This window comes from Acomys russatus, chromosome 1 (genome assembly GCF_903995435.1).
Source record: "Acomys russatus chromosome 1, mAcoRus1.1, whole genome shotgun sequence".
Taxonomy (NCBI): Eukaryota; Metazoa; Chordata; class Mammalia; order Rodentia; family Muridae; genus Acomys; species Acomys russatus.
In genome coordinates, this window is record NC_067137.1 from 43,265,894 (window position 1) to 43,283,817 (window position 17,924).

General features: G+C 43.7%; 1 protein-coding gene across 13 annotated transcripts in view; it reads left to right on the forward strand.

Moving 5' to 3' along the window:
* Myt1l (myelin transcription factor 1 like) overlaps positions 1–17,924 on the forward strand; it is a 405,732-nt gene that overhangs the window by 313,750 nt on the left and 74,058 nt on the right. For all 13 annotated transcript variants that reach the window (XM_051144335.1, XM_051144353.1, XM_051144364.1 and 10 more), the window contains 5 exons: positions 4,492–4,706; positions 11,792–12,042; positions 14,097–14,333; positions 16,564–16,685; positions 17,544–17,612. In XM_051144335.1, the coding sequence (XP_051000292.1) occupies positions 4,492–4,706; positions 11,792–12,042; positions 14,097–14,333; positions 16,564–16,685; positions 17,544–17,612 (894 nt within the window). The remainder of the gene's footprint in view (positions 1–4,491; positions 4,707–11,791; positions 12,043–14,096; positions 14,334–16,563; positions 16,686–17,543; positions 17,613–17,924) is intronic.

Consider the following 17,924-nt stretch of genomic DNA (forward strand, 5'->3'; position numbering starts at 1 on the left):
GAACTAAGGTACATCCTGTCCTATTGTTTCTGTAGCTTTGTGACCCAGGGTCCCTCTAGCTTGACGCAGTAGAAATATGTGTGCAGTATCAAATACTGGGAGAGAGGACAGTAACTACACACATGCAGGCAATCTTCCTTATGTGCCTCTGGATGGTGTACGCAGGAGGGGGACAGGGGAGGGTGCAGGGCAGGGCTCTAAATAGAACCAAGTCCTCTCCAGCTACTCATAGAAAGCCTAGGAGCTCCACCTACCACACCTTAGGCCCTCCTAGACAGCACGTAGCCTCTAGGAGGAGGGTGCTCATCTTCCCCTGATCCCTACATGTTTTCCATACCTGTCAGCTAAACTGGGGTAACAGGTGTGAACCCCTATAGGACAGGGGTCAGCCAAGCACCTCAGTATTTTCCATGTCTCATTGGATAAGAGAGAAAGGATTCAACTTTAAGCCTGCAGTAATATAAGTGGCCAAGACTTTTTTAAAAAAAGAGTTTTAAAAAATCATTTAATAAATGGTTCAGCTGGAACTTGACACTTGAGAAGCTCTTTGACTAAGGGAGAGTCCTTTAATCTGCTGCTGGAACCATATTCCTCAGTGCCATCCCTGGTGGTTACATTCCCCTGCTCATCCCTCTGATTTGGGTCTAACCTTTCCAAGGCTCAGGATCAATTTCTGCCGGCTGTGACTCTCTGGCCTTGCCATCAGGTGAATGGGCAGCTTGACACGCCCTAAGGTCCTAAAAGTTCCCATTTCCAAAGATGCTCACAGCTTTCCCGCTTCTCCTGCTCAGGCTCTGAAGAGGTTTCCTTAGAGTGTTCTCATCTCACCCTGAGGTCTAACCTGAAAGTGTTACAAATTCTGCAGTACCTACTCAAATGTGGCCTTCTACCGCCAAGTGTAGAACCTTGTAGTAATTTTACTCCACATACTCCCATATGCCACCTGATCCTTCAAGGCAAAGCCTAGTGCTTCATGCATTTGTGAGACACTGCCCCGCCTCTCAAACAATAGCTTATCAATTGGTATGCTATTTTACTGCTTCAACAAGAAGTAAATAGATTGAATTGGTGAACTCAAAACAAGTAAGCTGGTAATTTGAGGATGTGTATTTTAACCATTATGTGCCACCATCAAAGTGGCACAGATATGCCACCGAGTAACATATAAAATCCAGGTCACCCACAGGCATGGCCCTGTGGTAGACTGTCTGCCTAGAATTCACCAGTAAGGGACTGAAGGTATGACTCTAGTTTAGTGACTGCCTGGGATGCATAATACTCTGAGTTCTAGCTAGCATCACAAAAATAAAATAAACAAACAATGAAATAAAAGAGGACTTATTTTCTGGTAACTATAATTAAACATAAATTTAATAAATAATTGGTGAAAATAGTTTATGTACATGAATGACTGTTGTCAAAAGTTGTAATAGCAAAAAAAATCTGAAAGAAAATAGTTCAGTAATATAATATTCATATTCTAATACCACACAGTAAGAGCTGCCTTTAAAACTTATGTGATTAGCAGGGGTTAAGGAGCCTGAAGTTGTCACCTCCTGTGGCAAGGTGGGATTTCCAGTGAAGGGAGGGGGACACTAACCCACCCATAAAACCTTCAACCCAAAATTTGTCTTATCTACAAGAAGTGTAGGAATAAAGATGGAGCAGAGATTGAGAGAATGGCAAACTAATGACTAGCCTAATTTGAGACCCACCCCATGGGAGAGAGCCAACCCCTGTCACTATTAATGATACTCTGCTATGCTTGCAGACAGCAGCCTATCATAACTGTCTTCTGAGAGGCTTTATTCCAGCTGATGGAAACAGATGCAGAGACCCACAGCCAAACAACAGGCTGAGCTCAGGAAGTTTTGTGGAAGAATAGGAGGAAGGATAGAGGGAGCTGGAGGGGTCATAGATACCACAAGAAGACCTACAGAGTAAACAAAGATGGACTCATGGGGGCTCACAGAGACTTACCCACCAATCAAAGAGCATGCTTGGGCTGGACCTAGACCCCCTACACATATGTAGCAGATGTGTAGCTTGGTCACATGTAAGTCCCCAAACAATGGGAGTAGGGGCTGTCTCTGACGTTGTTACTTGCCTTTAGATTACATCCATCTGGTTGGGCTGCCTTGTCAGGCCTCAGTGGGAGAGGATACATTTAGTCCTCTGCGACTTGAGATGCCAGGATGGGTTGGTACCCTTTGGGGGCCTCCCTTCCCTGAGAAGGAAAGGGGGATTAGGGGAGAGGTCATGAGGATAAGATCAGGCTGTAAAGTGATTAGATAAAGGGAAAATGAAAAAAAATTATGAAGAACGAAGAAAATTCAAAAGAAAATTAAGTTTGTCCAAGTTAGTCATTCTATATACTTTAAAAATCATGGCCAATGGTTCTAGATTTGTTATATTAATGTAGCTCACTGATTTGAATTCTAAGCAACTATTCATAGGTCATTTTGTTTTTAATTGTCATTATAACACAAGCGAATGTAAACCATATGCTATTTTAAATATTATTGAAATAAGAAGACATTTTTATAAAATGGAAATTGTATATATTTATCAATGCTGTTAGATGCACAAAAAATTCTTGAAGAGGAAGCTATGTATATCAAATACACTGAATTCCCAAAGATGTTTTGTAAAAATAGCAAGTTACTTGTATGTTACATATAGTATGTATGACATACTTATTAATAATCTTATCTTTTGATACTTTTAATTTGTATCTACCTAATTGTTGTAGTATATTGTAATAAAAATCCTCTACCAAAAAAAGTAAGCGATTAAAAAAATGGCAAACGCTGTGTCTAATTACGAAGTATGTCAAACTTTAAGTACTTAAAAGTTATAACAAATTTTTAACAGTTTTAAATCTGAAAGACTTCTGGTTTAAATTATATTTAGCAGTTTTAAATTTTTCTAAACATGTTTCCAATGAACTGGGGAGACCACGGAAAACAGACAAGGACGTGGTGTTGGTCGAGCATCCTATCACCACCCTTTGCTCTCTGGCCTCCCAGAAACCCTCACATACGTGGCCACGCCAGCCTACCCAACAGCTGCCATTTTACACACCTGAGATTCAGGAAGTGATCCCCAGTGAGGTGCACCAAGTGTTCCGGGCTGAGGACAGGCCGTGTTTCTGGTTGATGGGCCGTGTTTCCAGCTGGATGAATACTGGTGGTGTTTCCGGTCGGAACAGGAAGTGTATCCCGTGGCGGTACAGGTAATATATCCGGCCAAGAAACAGGTTGTAATTCCAGCCAAGGGGAGGCAGTGTTTCCGGCTGAGGACAGGCAGCATATCCGGCCGAGGAACAAGCAGTTTATCCGGTAGAAGTACAGGCTGCTTCCTAGTTGGTTTCGGTGGCAGTGCTTAAAGATGACGAACCGGCAGCGTTTTCCAGTGAGGTATGGGCATTATTTCCAGATGTGGGTCCACTGAGCAAGAAAAAGTTTCTTGTCCCCCGTGACTTTTTAAATAGTCATGACCCAATACTAATACATGGATTTACTGTATTTTTCCCCTGCTATAACTCCCACTTTTCTTGGGGCCTCATTAAAAAAATTTGCCATAAATCAGAAATGGAATGATCAATAAATCCTCCTAAAATTAAGGAAGCTTTTAAATACATGTACTGTTCAAAAATGGTGGTGAAATGGAGATATCTGCCGGCGAGCCCTTTTAGCAATATTTTACCTTAGAGAAAGTTTAAAACGATAGTTGATAAAACAAGATTGAGATTCGTAAATACCTTTCCACATCTATTATACAGAATAGAAATTGGTTAAAAAGTATAAGGGAACCAATGTACAACTTCTTTTATGTCTTAAGTGGTTTTCACTTATGAAATAGACACAGTACAGACCATCAGTAAAGGAATCAAAATGAATCAAAACCTCCTCCATTTAAATATTTTATCCTAAAGTCTAAGATAAAGGACTACTAAATTTAAAAAAAATTGAAGGAGCATGAATATTTGATCAAAGATTTTTGTACAATTTCATTTTCATGCCCAAACTAGATAAATTCTGGTCCAGTTCTGTCTCATTCTATGTCCCTATGTGTATCTCTTTCCTCTTATTTTTAATGAAAATTTCTTAGGAGTCCATGCCATTTTGTGTGATTCCTCTACTCTTTGTAACATCTACAAACACAATACCTGTATATTATTCTGCCTCAACCTGTGTCACATTTTCATCACCATTGTTCCTGAAGGTGAGAGAAAATGATTAAATACATTTTAATCATTCCATTCTTTTTATTTCCAATATTGACGTTTAGGCGGATACTTTATTTGGTATAATTAAATCAGACTGTCTTTTTTTGTTTGTTTATTTTGTTTCCTTAAGTGGGAGGCATAAAGTAATCCATGAATGTTTCTGAGTCCTTGATACGTAAAAGAAATCATGTGTACATGAATTATGGTGCACGCACAGCCATGGAAAAGCAAGCTGATGTTGATTGTCTGTTTATTTCCAGGCCAATGTGCTTTGTCAAGCAGCTTGAGATTCCACAGTATGGCTACAGAAACAATGTCCCCACAACTACGCCGCGCTCCAACCTGGCCAAGGAGCTTGAGAAATATTCCAAGACTTCGTTTGAGTACAACAGTTACGACAACCATACTTATGGCAAAAGAGCCATAGCTCCCAAGGTGCAAACCAGGGACATATCCCCCAAAGGATATGACGATGGTAGGAGGTGCACACTCTTATACATGAGAGACACGTTGCCATTGATGATGTTGTTGTTATGTGTTTCCATGTCCTACAGATCAGCCACTGTTCATGCTTACCCAGTGGGTGTCAGAGGCACAGCACACATGGCAGAGTCCTGTGCTGCAAGGCCCCAGGCCCAGGAGGAGCAGGTGGACACACCTGTGGTGGGTAGAAGGGGCACAGTTTTCTGCAATGACTCCAAGGCATTGGCCTTTGGCTGCTTACAGGGTGAAGAGACCCTGGGATCTATTTTGGGATGTGGCTGAGCTGGTACCGTTGTCTAAAAACTCTTTTTAAAGACAAACACCCAAGACAAGTTTCACTGGAAGGAACAGGTTGAACCCTTTGAGAAGCTCCACATTGCTAGTGCTCTTCAAGGGTACACATTAGAAGCCTCTGAGGAGAGGGCCTTGCTCAAGGTCTCTGCACAGGCTGACCCTAGACCAATTAAAGTGGGATCCCTGGGGATCCTCCATGTACTAGTATTTCTTAAAAGCTGTACAGGGCTCTTGATACAGCCATAACTGATGGCTTCCACCCAGCCAGCATCCTGAGCAAACCAGGCCTGAGTTTCTTCCCTATCTGGGTACCAGGGAGGAAGGCCAGCTTCAGTATGGGACACTTGACCCTGAGCCTTGGGGTCGCTGCCATCTTAGAACTCATAGCACAAATAACCTATGAGTCATCTGATGATGTCAGAGTCTCATTTGATACTTCCTTGCAGATGGAGGAAGAGGGGATTTTAAGAAGTTAGGGCCCCTCTCTGAAAAAAAGATACTTAAACTCATACACACATACAAAGTATTTAAAAGAAAGGCCTGGGTATTTTAAAACCTTCAAATAGCTCAATGTAAGCTGCTGCATACCTTTCTAAGCTGTGTTTTTCTTACAGATATAATCATTTGTTTTCTGAATGAAATTTGTTATTTCTTTGATATCACATATTGGTCATCCATGTGTATACGTTCTTTAATATCCAGACAAATAGATACACATAGAATCAAAGTAGAGCTACGGGTATCATGGAAATAAGTATTTTGGTTTTTCTTTTTTTTCTTTTTCTTTTTTTTTTTTTTTTTTGTCTGTTTGGTAATAATTGTTTGCTGGTTTCAAGTCTTACAATTCATTCACTCAGTTGCAAATGAAGGAAATTATTTTCACACAGATGTAAATTCAACTGATAGACTTTCCAATCCATTGGCATCACATGGTGATTCACTTACTCTTTTCATCAGATGTTCATTTTCACACTCCTACTCCAAGGTTGTGGTCCAGGTCAATGTGCTTTGTCAAGCAGCTTGGCAAGGCTTTCCCCTTTTATTTTACTGACTTTATCCCAGGCACACCTGGAGAGTCATGGCTGACCACAATGTCTTAGGGCCATATACCTTTTCCTGAACTGTAAGTGAATCTGTTTGGGCTACCTCCGTTGTGCACTTTATGAGCTGCAGTGTCCCGGACCAAAGAACCTTCTAGTATATTTGCTTCCTTGAGAATAGAGGAGAACTGAGAGACTAGGAGCTCCTGCTTGAGGCTGCTGTGATGATCAGTGGAGATAGGTAGTTCATCGATGCTTCTTTCCCACCATAAAGGCAGGTGTAGTTATTGGTCCTGATTCTCTCAAGCCCAGACAGATAACTGTCTTGATAACGTGGGTTGTGAACTTGAGGTGAGTCCTGCTTTCCACTGATCCACCAGAAAAGACCAAGTTATTGGGCATACTTAGTCAGACTACTATCTTAGATTCTCAGGAAATCAAGAAAAAAAAAAAGGAACAGCAGCCTTCTACCACAACTTTCTGATGAAGCAAATCAAAGCTCTCATTGTCTCCTGCTGTCTCCACTGGCAGACAATTATTTCTAAAGAGGGCCTACCCTAGACAAAATTGCTAAGTCATAAGGCTTTGTTACAGACCCTACCCAGCAAAGCCACCTCATGCCTGGGTACCAAAGGTAGAGCCCAATGTAGTTAACTATGACAGCATCCCCGGTTTGCTCTAGACTTTTTCCAGGCACACAAAGAATGTACCTCCTGCACTTGGAGAAATAAGAGAATCTGGTCTGACATAGAATGTATCATTCTTAAGGGCTGGGAACACTGAATAGAGATGCAGATCGGTGTATCTAAGCCTGCCTATCAGCTCTTCAATACCTAGCCCCCCACCCCCAGGAGCCAGCAGACCTTCCGTCAAGCACCTGATTTTCCCAGATGCCTCACCAGTGGCTGCTATCTGTCCATCTCCAGCTACTTGGTCTGTCCTTTTTGGCAGAGGGGTTTAGAGGTCAGATGAAAAATACAGGTGTGTGACGTGTCTTCCTGCATAGGGAAGCATGGTCTATTCTGTCCGAAGGACTGGATGAGTGACACCGGATGGCAGACTATACACTTGGTGGTAGAGCTGGAGTAGGCTGATGTGCAGGGACGCCTGTGGGTTTGAGAATGCACAGGTGACCTGGGGAATCCAGAAGGAAGAGCAAAGGTCATTTGTAAGGGCGGAGAAAGCAGCCTCTCCCTGTTGTTTGTCACAATGTGGAGTTGGACAACCTCACATAAGAAGAAGATGTATATAACATGAGATGGAAAGGGCAGTTCATTCTATGGGTGTGAAGTCGGCGTCTGCCTCCCCTACATCATGGGGGAACTAAGAGTGGCTCTCATGGCTTTAAATGTTAACAAGAAAATCAAAAGAAGGGTGTCTCGTGACATGAAATTTTAAATTCCATGTCTGTGGTTATGAGCCCATGGTCACAGTCCATCTCACCTGTGGTCCAGGTTGTTGCCTAGGTCAATTGCCTAGGACTTAAAATGATGCTGGCTTGGACCTCATAGCCTCAAATAATTGCCACCAGGCCATTTGCAGGACAGATGCTGGCCTTGGGTGTTGCATCTTGGATGCAGCTCACCACCTTAGGTTCACTGGTTATGCCACAGGGCTGTCACAGCTCCCACTCTTGCTTTTTCCCTTCAGCTGTTCCCCCTTCCAAAGTCTTCAAGTTCAAGCTTCTGATTAGCTATAAGTCTTTGCCTTGTCACCCACAAATGCCAGCAGACTTTCTAGGCCAGCCCACTTATTTTAGCCCAAACTCCAGGACATCCCAGACACCAGCATACAGCAGCTGGTCCATCAACTGAGGTCCTCCACATTAACTCCTTGTGTCATGGATTTCTCTGCCCACCAAAGCCATGCCTGGGGCTTGCTTGCTAGTCTTCCTGCTACCTGAAAAAAAAAACTTTCTCTTGGGCTTTTTCTGACAGATTCTTTATGCAGCACCCAGTGTCTTACTGCCTTCCATCCTATTATAGCAGCTACCTGTGTCCTTTGCAAACAAAATACCTGCCTTCTGTGTCCCATCGCTGGTCTATTTACCCATGAGCACACCAGTATATTGGCTCCTAGTGGACAAAGTGCCTGGTCCTCAGAGTCTCTAGACCTTGTCACGGAGAGTGAGCCAGGAGGGCAGTGGCCAGGCAGAAGGGACTCTGACAGAGTTGAAAATCAGGCCCTCTGCAGGGCTGGTCCCCCAACATATGCAACAGGAGAATTCTGTTTTCCGTGGAGGATTCTGACTCCTCATCTCTGCCTGTTTGTAGTATACAGCATAGAAGTTAAGGGCTAAGAGTTATCTCCCCTTCTGAAAGGAGCCACTGTAGTCATCAGTGTCCACTACACTCCTGTCAGGTTTTCATGGAAATTCATGATTGTATGGTCATGTGTATATTCCCTGAAGGAAACTGACAATGTAAAAGAAGCAGACATTCTCCAAGGGGCATGAGAATTTCCACAAGCAGAGTAGGCTGCTAAGGAGGTTCTAGCTGCAGGTTTTGTGTTGGTTTGGACACTGGGTCTTTAGTCTTTGAAGGCAGCCATGGTTAGCCTGGAGGATCTATGATGTTATTGTGTCTTCTTCAGCCAAGGTCAGAATGCAATCAGAAGGTAACAATCAATGTGGCTGTCTCTAGCTAGCAAACACTGGTGGCTTCTGGGGGAGAAGCCTTTACACTTCCCATTTCCCATCATCTGCTGGTACCTAGGATACATATTTTAATCTGAAATTGGCCTTTTTTGCTAAGAAAAAGAAAGTGTACTATACCACTGTTATTCTGGTAGGCATGAGGGAAGACGGTGACACGGTCATCCCAGGCAGATGCCCTCACTGTGCAGTACTTTTGGCCTTAGCACCATGAATGAACACCATGCTGAGGTGCCCTTAGTGACTCAGACTAACAGTTCTGTGGATATGCACCAGTGTTAGCAGAATGAAAGACATTGCTTTCTTGAATTAATTAAAACACAAGCAGTATTAATTTAATTTTTCGTAAAACAGAAAGTTACTCTTTAGACTCAGTAAAAGGAGCAATACAGATGTGACTATCACTCTGGCTGTATTATTGATGGAAATGGACAGGTGTGTATGGAAGTTACTGACAACTTACTTACCTGCTTACCTTCTGCACTGCCCACTTTTCAGAGTGGAGACATCATTTCCACAACTTAAACCACTAGAAAAGTACATGCACCACCATATTTATACTTACAACTTCAAGATAATGGAAAATGGTCAAAGTACGATAAGAGAAATGAAATTTAAAATGGAGATTCAAAGATGTATTTTAGCAAATTGTTGCCCAAATATGTAGTGATTTTTGAGCAGATGAAATAGTGGAGCAGGACATTGCTCCTGCACTGCAGCCCGGTTGCTTCTCTGGTTTTTGAGCAGATCTAATGCTGGGGCAGAATGGGACGTAGTCCTCCTGGACTGCAGCCCAGGTGCTTCTCTGTATCTGCTGCCTGTCCTGAATAGCCCCAGTGTCTGCATCTGTGAGGCAGGGATGTAACAGCATCCACAGGGAGGTGGGAAGCTAGAAAATCTGGTACACTTGGCCTGAGAAGCAATTACCATGAGACAGGATGCTGCAAGACACAATTAAAATCCCAGAGACACCTACCAGCTCTCCCCTAACACTGCACCCACACAGCTAAAGTGGGGCCACTACACAGCACTGAGTGGAAATGCCATTCTCCTGCTCTGACACAGCCCTACAGGGTGAGACCCTGTCTCAGAAACAAAACAAGAAAAAAAATGAAATTATTTTTTTCCTGGACCAGTAGCTACCCATCCTCATTTAAAAAGAAAACAAAATAAACCCCTGTTGTAATGTGGAGGTAAATGCCTGGAGCAGTAGCATTTGATATGGTAGGCAGATGCAACAGGCTCTTTGGTTCTAGACCAGCCTCAACTATATAGTGAGCTCTGTCTCAAAGACAACATCAGATGTGATATTGGGTTTTTATACCATTTTCATGCTCTTTTTTTCTAATCAAAAAAATTGAATGATGCAGAGTCATTAACTTGAGTCCATATCCACAATATTTCAAAGCATTGCAGATGTGACTCAGTGTCACCCTCTGCGCCCATGTCCAGGCCTCTGCCTAGTGCCCCCCCCCCCCGCCCCGCCATGCTGTTCTTACTCAGTTACTCAGGGGCTCACACATGCAGTTCTACAGTCTTGCTAATGGGGTTTGCAAAAGAGAGAGAAGAGCATGAACAGGTGGCCACTGACCCCTCATCCTACCCAGAACAGGAGTTGGCCCTGGGCTGCTCAGGCTGATGGTTAAGTCACAGTACAGACTTAACTGTGTCCGAGTGGTTGCTTGTCCTCTATGATCTTTGTTGGAAAGTGCCTGTGGCCCCATGGGAAGAAGTTGCTTGTGCGATTTGTTTCCTAGTGTAGTGGCTGAAATTAGAATGAGGTGGTCATGCTTGCCCCAGGATCTGGTCATAATGGCCTTATCTGAAGTACCTTGAGTTTTATTAAAATGTTTTCTCAATGTCTGAGTCTTGAGCATGCAACATTTAACCCAAACTTATGCTACCAGTTAGGGTCATTTCACTCTTCTGTGTTGGAAGATGATTTTCTAGAATGGATTGCAAAGCCTGTGTTAGTTGTGTGAGAAGGTTTATGGTTCATTTTGTGTATTTCTTCCTCTTTGGAGGACCACTGCCAAGATCAAGCTCTAGGTGCAGAGCAGCTATTGACCCTGAGGTCACAAGCCAGGAAAGCAGTGGCCAGCTGTAAGGCTCCTCACAGGCAAGGGTATATTTTCCACAAGAATGGCCAAAGTAGTCATTGCCTGTGAGTGACAACAGCCCTCAGGCGAAACACATCCTCTCCCCACAGTGCCATTCTTGTTCCCTTAGCAATTCCGGTTAGGTAATTACTGGCTCTGAGGGGGCTGGGCAGGCTATCTCCAATGAAATATCTAGTCTTGGTGAAAAGGAATATTCTGTGAGCTCAACTAGCAACGCTTCTGTGTTCATGGGAAGGACCCATCCTAATAAATGAACCATGAAGGAGAGACATTTAAGCAACTTTGACAATAAACCCTTACTCCCAAGTACCTGTTGGTTCTTTATGAGGGTGCTGGCATGAAAAACTGTTAATCAAGGTGTCTGCAAGGAAAAATCCACTTCAGGCAGATGAAGAGCTGACCTGGGGCCCCTCTGGTGTCCCATACTCATCAGGGACAGATTTCTGTCCTCGAGCACATGCCAAGCTATTCTTCCTCCAGAAGCCTGTGTAAGAATTACAGGATGGAGGTGTTTGCCTCACAATAGCTGGTATGTATGCCCTACCAGAAACTTACTTTACGAAGTCCATAGTCCCCATAGCCTCAGTGGTTCTTACGGATTCTGAGAATCTGGGTCAACTATATAGGGGACACTGAACCCCACCCAGTTGGTATTTTCAACCATATATGGCTAGAAAGAGTGGTCAACTTCTTGATAGATATACCAAAGGAACCAGTCACAGTAGCCTGTCCTACCCAAGTGGGTAGATGCCACAGCAGTCATGAGTAGCCTATTAAACGAGTGCTCCTCTCCCAAGGTCACCCCAATTCTCTGTTCATTCAAACATGTACAATGTAGAAGGATACAGAATCTGGGCTTCTCATAAATAACCCCCATTTCTGTGTGTGTGAAGACGGGTGGGTCGGGATCAGCTGTGTGTCCAGCCTCCTTGGGTACAGGGCCTAACCACACTGTCCTCTGTCTCTGCAGCCAAGCGGTACTGCAAGAATGCCAGCCCCAGCAGCAGCACCACGAGCAGCTATGCACCCAGCAGCAGCAGCAACCTCAGCTGTGGTGGTGGCAGCAGTGCCAGTAGCACGTGTAGCAAGAGCAGCTTTGACTACACCCATGACATGGAAGCCGCACACATGGCGGCCACAGCCATTCTCAACCTGTCCACACGCTGCCGTGAAATGCCGCAGAACCTGTCCACCAAGCCGCAGGACCTGTGTACCGCCCGGGTATGCCCAGGGCCCAAGCCATGTCCCATGGGAGCTGGCTATGAGTTTGCTCACTGCCAGCCTTACAGTCCAGTGCCTCAAAACAGTGGGCAGGTACCTTGGTCCCTCCAATGCTAACTTGTGTCTGAGACATTAGCACAGCCATCACTCATGACCTTTATGGTATCTCAGTGGCAGAGTATACAAAACCAAAAGGAATTACAGCTTGGCATTTAAAGATGGTTTGGTGGCAGCATTGTTAGATAATTGTGAGGCTGTCCCTTCCCCTACATGCCTAGTGGGTCATCCAGGACACAGAAGCAAAGAGGTGACATCTGATTGCACTCTTGATAGTCTGTGGTCTCAGCCAATGGTGTTTCACTCAGTGGCACTTTCAGTGCTACAGGAGACAGCAACATCCAAGGAAGGTTTCTATTGTTTACTTTTTCTCATCTGTTAAATAAATTGATTTCTTGTGAAATCGCTTTTTATTATCTTTTAATTTTGAGCTAAATGGTGTCTATGTGTGAGTATGGAGAAGCGCTTACAGTGTGGTTCATGTGTGGAAGTCAGGCTAATCAGCAGAGGTTCTTTCCTTCCACCATGCGGCACTCTGCCCACTGCAGCACTGCTGACACTCAGAAGAGGGGAGACAGCCACTAGGACAGGCAGGGAGAGAGCGAGCTGTCTCTCCAGCGCTCTAGGCAGGAAGCAGTGGCAGCAAGTAGGGCCTGTGTGCCAGCCACCTGCCCTCTGCGTGTCTGGGGGCTCTGTGTGCTGACAGGACTTGGCATACCTCATTGTGATTGCCCTGAATGGAGAAAGGACACCCACTCTATGGTTTGCACATGCTTTCGTTCCTTTGATATTTACTGCACAGTAGTGGGATAGCGTGAGGGGACATGTACTCATCATGTACGTCTGGGCTACTGAAGGCCAGTACAGAAGCCACTCCTCCCGGCAAGAAAGAAAGCAAAAACATCCACCAGGGTTGTTTGGTTTTTCCTTTTGTAAAAATACTACTAATATTAGGATAATGGGCCCAATATGATGTCATCTAAAATAGTATCAAAGCTTGGAATCTGGGGTGCTTTGACAGGATTCTGGCAAAACAACATGTGAAATATATGAAGAGCACAGATCCGAGGAAAGGGCCCTTGTCCCTCATTTCCTCTGCTTTCCCAACCAAAGGGACAGACATCAGAGGCCACGGGTTGCTTCAGCTGGAAATCACATTTCTCCTTGAGCTCATGAACTGTCCTAGGAAAATGGAAGTTTATTTTGACTTTGCTTGTTCACTGCCATCAAAGCGACTTTGAAGGGCTAGGCCTATGTCAGTGCATGTGCACATGCACACATGTGCTTACGTGCTTATGTGGGTGTGTGTGAGTGTGTACTGTCTCACTTTTCATTTTTTACCTGTGTGTGTGTATGTGTGTGTGTGTTCTCTTTCTTTTTTTCTTTCTTTTTAACCCACTTGATGCAGTAGCAGATATGAGGGCATCCAAACCAGCTCAGAGCAGAATCCCCATAATAGAGCCTTGGGAACTATAGTGCACACACCTGTTTTGAAATGGAAATCTCTTGGCACTGGACTTCATGTCAGAGGAAAATTCTAGTACATTCTCTATCCTTTCTTTGACATTCAAATATTTTCCTTTTCACCCATTATGGAATTATTGTCATCAATGGAATGAAAAGGAAAAGTTAAGCTACTATATTATGGATGTATGGGAGGATGGAGGGTGGATATGCGGAGGATGGATAGATTGGTGAAGGGTAAATGAATACATGGATGATGAAGGGAGCGAGGGCGATGGGCTAGATAGATGGGCGGTAACTAGAAGGATATATTGATAAACAATAGATGAACGGGTGGGTGAATCTTCTGAGCAATTTCTCAGGTAAGCCTGTGGTAGCAGATATGCCTGCAGATCATGACTGTTCACCTGGGAGTTGATGAGGGAGCAATGGAAGGTTATAAACTCAGTCTTAGCTAAGGGTTGTCCTTAGTCATGGAAGACAGGGTAGAAAGGCAGTCGGCCCCTCTGGGTTATACATCTTTCTTTCAACAGAACCCAGACATGGAGGTGGATGAGAATGGCACCCTGGACCTGAGCATGAACAAGCAGAGGCCTCGAGACAGCTGCTGCCCAGTCCTGACACCCCTGGAGCCCATGTCCCCCCAGCAGCAGGCAGTGATGAGCAGCCGATGCTTCCAGCTGAGTGAGGGGGATTGCTGGGACTTGCCCGTAGACTACACCAAAATGAAGCCTCGGAGGGTGGATGAGGATGACCCCAAAGAGATCACCGTAAGTCCTTCTCCTCGGCCTTGTCTAGATTTGCTATGAACCCCAGAGGGGCTTTGTGGAAGAAGAGTCATTGGCACACGCTTCCGGAGAAAATGTATTTTCTCCCTAAATTTGACCTTTAGCTGACAAGAACTCAGCATTTTTGGTTGACTCAGGGGAGATATGTAACTAACATTGATTTGAGAGAAACAGACTGTGGGCTCTTTCAGATTTTATTTTCTAATAAGTGTGCATCATTACAAGTTTCTCTGGGGAAATACAGAAGAGATCATATTTTATTTTCAAACGAAACAATACTGCATTTTCATGGGGCAACATAAGCAAGGGGATCAAGAGTTCTGGGCTAACTTGAGCTATATAGTGAGACCCAATTTCATTAAAAATGAAATAAAATAAATGCTTTTTAAATATATACTACAATTAGCTCAAGCATTTAGACTATACTTCTTGCATAGCATACCTTAGTACAGTCATCTGACTCCTTGCTTGTGGAATTATTTTTTAAATGCCTATATTAGAGTATTTTTAAGTAGTTTGGGTTTTCAGAATAATTTACTACTGGAATATAATACCACTTGGACTAAAAAGATATTGTCTTTCTTTTTTGTGCACTTGTGCCTATGGGTGTTACATATATGGGTGCACCTGCATGCAGCACTCAGAACAGAAAGTAGATGTCTTCCGGGGGCACTTATTGCCTTCAGGCGGGTTCTCTCGTTAAACAGGGAGCTTACCATTTGGCTGGGCTGGCTTGCCAATGAACCCTGGGGGTTCTTTCTCCTTTCCCAAGACTGGAATTAACAGTACCCACAGCCATACCCAACTTTTTACATGCGTGTCTGGAATTCAAACTTAGGATCTTGTGCTTGAAGAGTAAGCACTCTTACCCACTTGGCCATCTCCCAAGCCCCAAGAATCTCTATCCTTTACTGGACACTTTTTTTCACTGCTCAAATATGAAAGTTCTGAAGTCTTTGTCCAATGTAAGAAGAGTAGAAGTAGGAGCCCACTTATCAAACCAACACTGCCTTCGTGTGGGAAAGGAACTGGTGGAGAAGCCTGCTTTTGAGCCCTTTCGCTTTTTGTGCTGTTTGGTTCTTGCTGACCTCATCAAGTCATGGTGACCTCTCTGCCTGATCCTCACCCCATTCTAGACACAGATGAAAGCACTAGCTCACTCAGCTAGGGCTCTGTCTTAATTCCTTTTCTATTGTTGTGATAACATGACCAAGGCAGCTTACAATTGAAAGTGTTTAATTGGGCTTACAATTTCAGAGAGTTAGAGTCCATGATGGCAGAGAAAACGTGTGGTATCAGGAAGTGTTAAGAGCTCACATCTCAAACCTCAAAGCCCACCCCCACTAACACATCTCCTAAAACAGCAAGGCCACAGTAATTCTTTCCAAACAGTTCTACCAACTTGTGCCCAATTATTCAAGCATATGATTCTATGGGGCCATTCTGACTTAAACCACTACAGGCTGTTATCTTCAATCTTCAAATTGAATTAAATATGTAGGCATTGTAAAAATGGAATCAAATTTGAGTGTCAAGCTAAATTTAAGGGTTCTTTTGTCCCACAGTTAAACCATGACCATTAAGAAAGAAATGATAGTTTCTGGATTTATTTTAATTAAATTGAGCCTCCCTTAAGTGACAAAAGCATCTTCATAATAGAGCATTCAGAAGTAAACTTGCCTTTTAGCTTGTAGCATGTACTTAGGAAACATGTATACTGAGCATTGTCCTCTCTAGGAAAATCTACATTACTGTGTGGACTCACCAAAAATAGGTACTTTACGTTTTTAAAAAATAACAATTTAAATTACAGCATTAACATAGTTGGTCTTCCATTGCCTTGACATAGAAAAGTACATGTAGGTGAAATACTAACCAGTGACTGGCAAATGACCACTCCAAAGGGTTAGGGGTCTCTTGCAGTATCCATGCACAGGCAGCTCTTTGCTGGACTCGAGATGCGAAAGAAGCCAGGTGAAGTTTCTCTGGCTTCTAGAACGTCCACTGGTCCTGAACAAGAGCCTTGTAAAGTTTGAGCAGCCCATGGACAGTTCACCTTGTGTTTTCGGAAGGCCCTTATCACAATAAAGATGCATTTGGGCTTTAAATATAAGATAAGCAGAGAACAGACAGGGCAGCCCTACAACCGGGGACTGACAGCTGGTGAGTCATGTTGCTGTATGTGGTTATGAAGCCATGATTCTGTCTGCAGCCAGAAGACTTGGACCCATTCCAGGAGGCCCTGGAAGAAAGAAGGTATCCAGGGGAGGTGACCATCCCAAGCCCCAAACCCAAGTATCCTCAGTGCAAGGAAAGCAAAAAGGACTTAATAACGTAAGCACATCATAAGGTGACATGCTGGTTCTTCATAATTCTCCCTTCTCTGGCTTCCTTTTAAAGAACAGACTTGTATATGCCTTGCCGTTTGAGCATGCACATTTGCGGCCCAGGAATCTCTCCCGCTGCAGTTGAGCAGAGTCCGAGGCTGCCTTGCACCTGCTTGTTCTCAGCGATGCTCGACTGTGTGGAGGCGCCATTTCATTTAGCCCTGTGCATTTTGCAGCTTTCTCCAGGGTGCTTAACTCCCCTTGCAGACATTGCAGCTAAACTGGAAACAATGAAACTTTTAAAAGTTTTTTTAAACATACTTACTATTCTGGCTGTCTTTGTTTTTGTTTGGTGGCAGATGTCCAACTCCAGGGTGTGATGGGAGTGGTCATGTGACTGGTAATTACGCCTCACACAGAAGGTGTGACTTCATTTTTCTCATGGTGGATTCTGTCTTTCCAATTTATTGTTTTCAGCTTACCTCAACAATGCTGTCAAAGTACAAATGTTGAATTCTGTGTCAACCCTCTGAGTGCTGTATGCTGCCCTTCAAAAGCATGCTAATTTACATGTTACACTATGATTCTTTACTTTAGACCACCTAAATTCACAAAATTCTCAGAAAAAAAAAGTAAGCCAAAGAGAATGTGTATTTGTCTGATTTTAAAAAATTGGTTACTAACAGGAGTGCTTTCTTAAACATATGCTTAATGACATTCAGAGTTAATAATACAAAAATTCAGTATACAGCACTTGCCCATTGCTCTTCTGCATTGAACTTTTAATTTCAACTTTGTGTTGTGTGGTTCGGGCACAGCTGCTACCTAGGGGTTCACTCACTGTGTCTCCTGGCCTGTCTTACAGTCTGTCTGGCTGCCCCCTGGCGGACAAAAGCATTCGAAGTATGCTGGCCACCAGTTCACAAGAGCTCAAGTAAGCATTTCATGACACTAACTCTCTTTTAAAAATCTCTTTGCTGTTAGTTCACAGAAATCAGTGTGCTGTTTAAAAGTGAATTGTCTGTGAAGGGGTCCCCAGTCACCTCTGTGCCTGATGTAGTTGGATGGACTCTAGTTCCTTCCTATCACGTCCTTCCTATCTGGAATTTCTTGTCTTCAGATATGTATGCACTCCCAAGGAAAAATGTCTCAGTGTCACTCAAACGTTCAGAAAAATCACGGTATAGTATTAAAACAAACGAGCCGGGCGTGATGGCACACGCCTTTAATCCCAGCACTCGGGAGG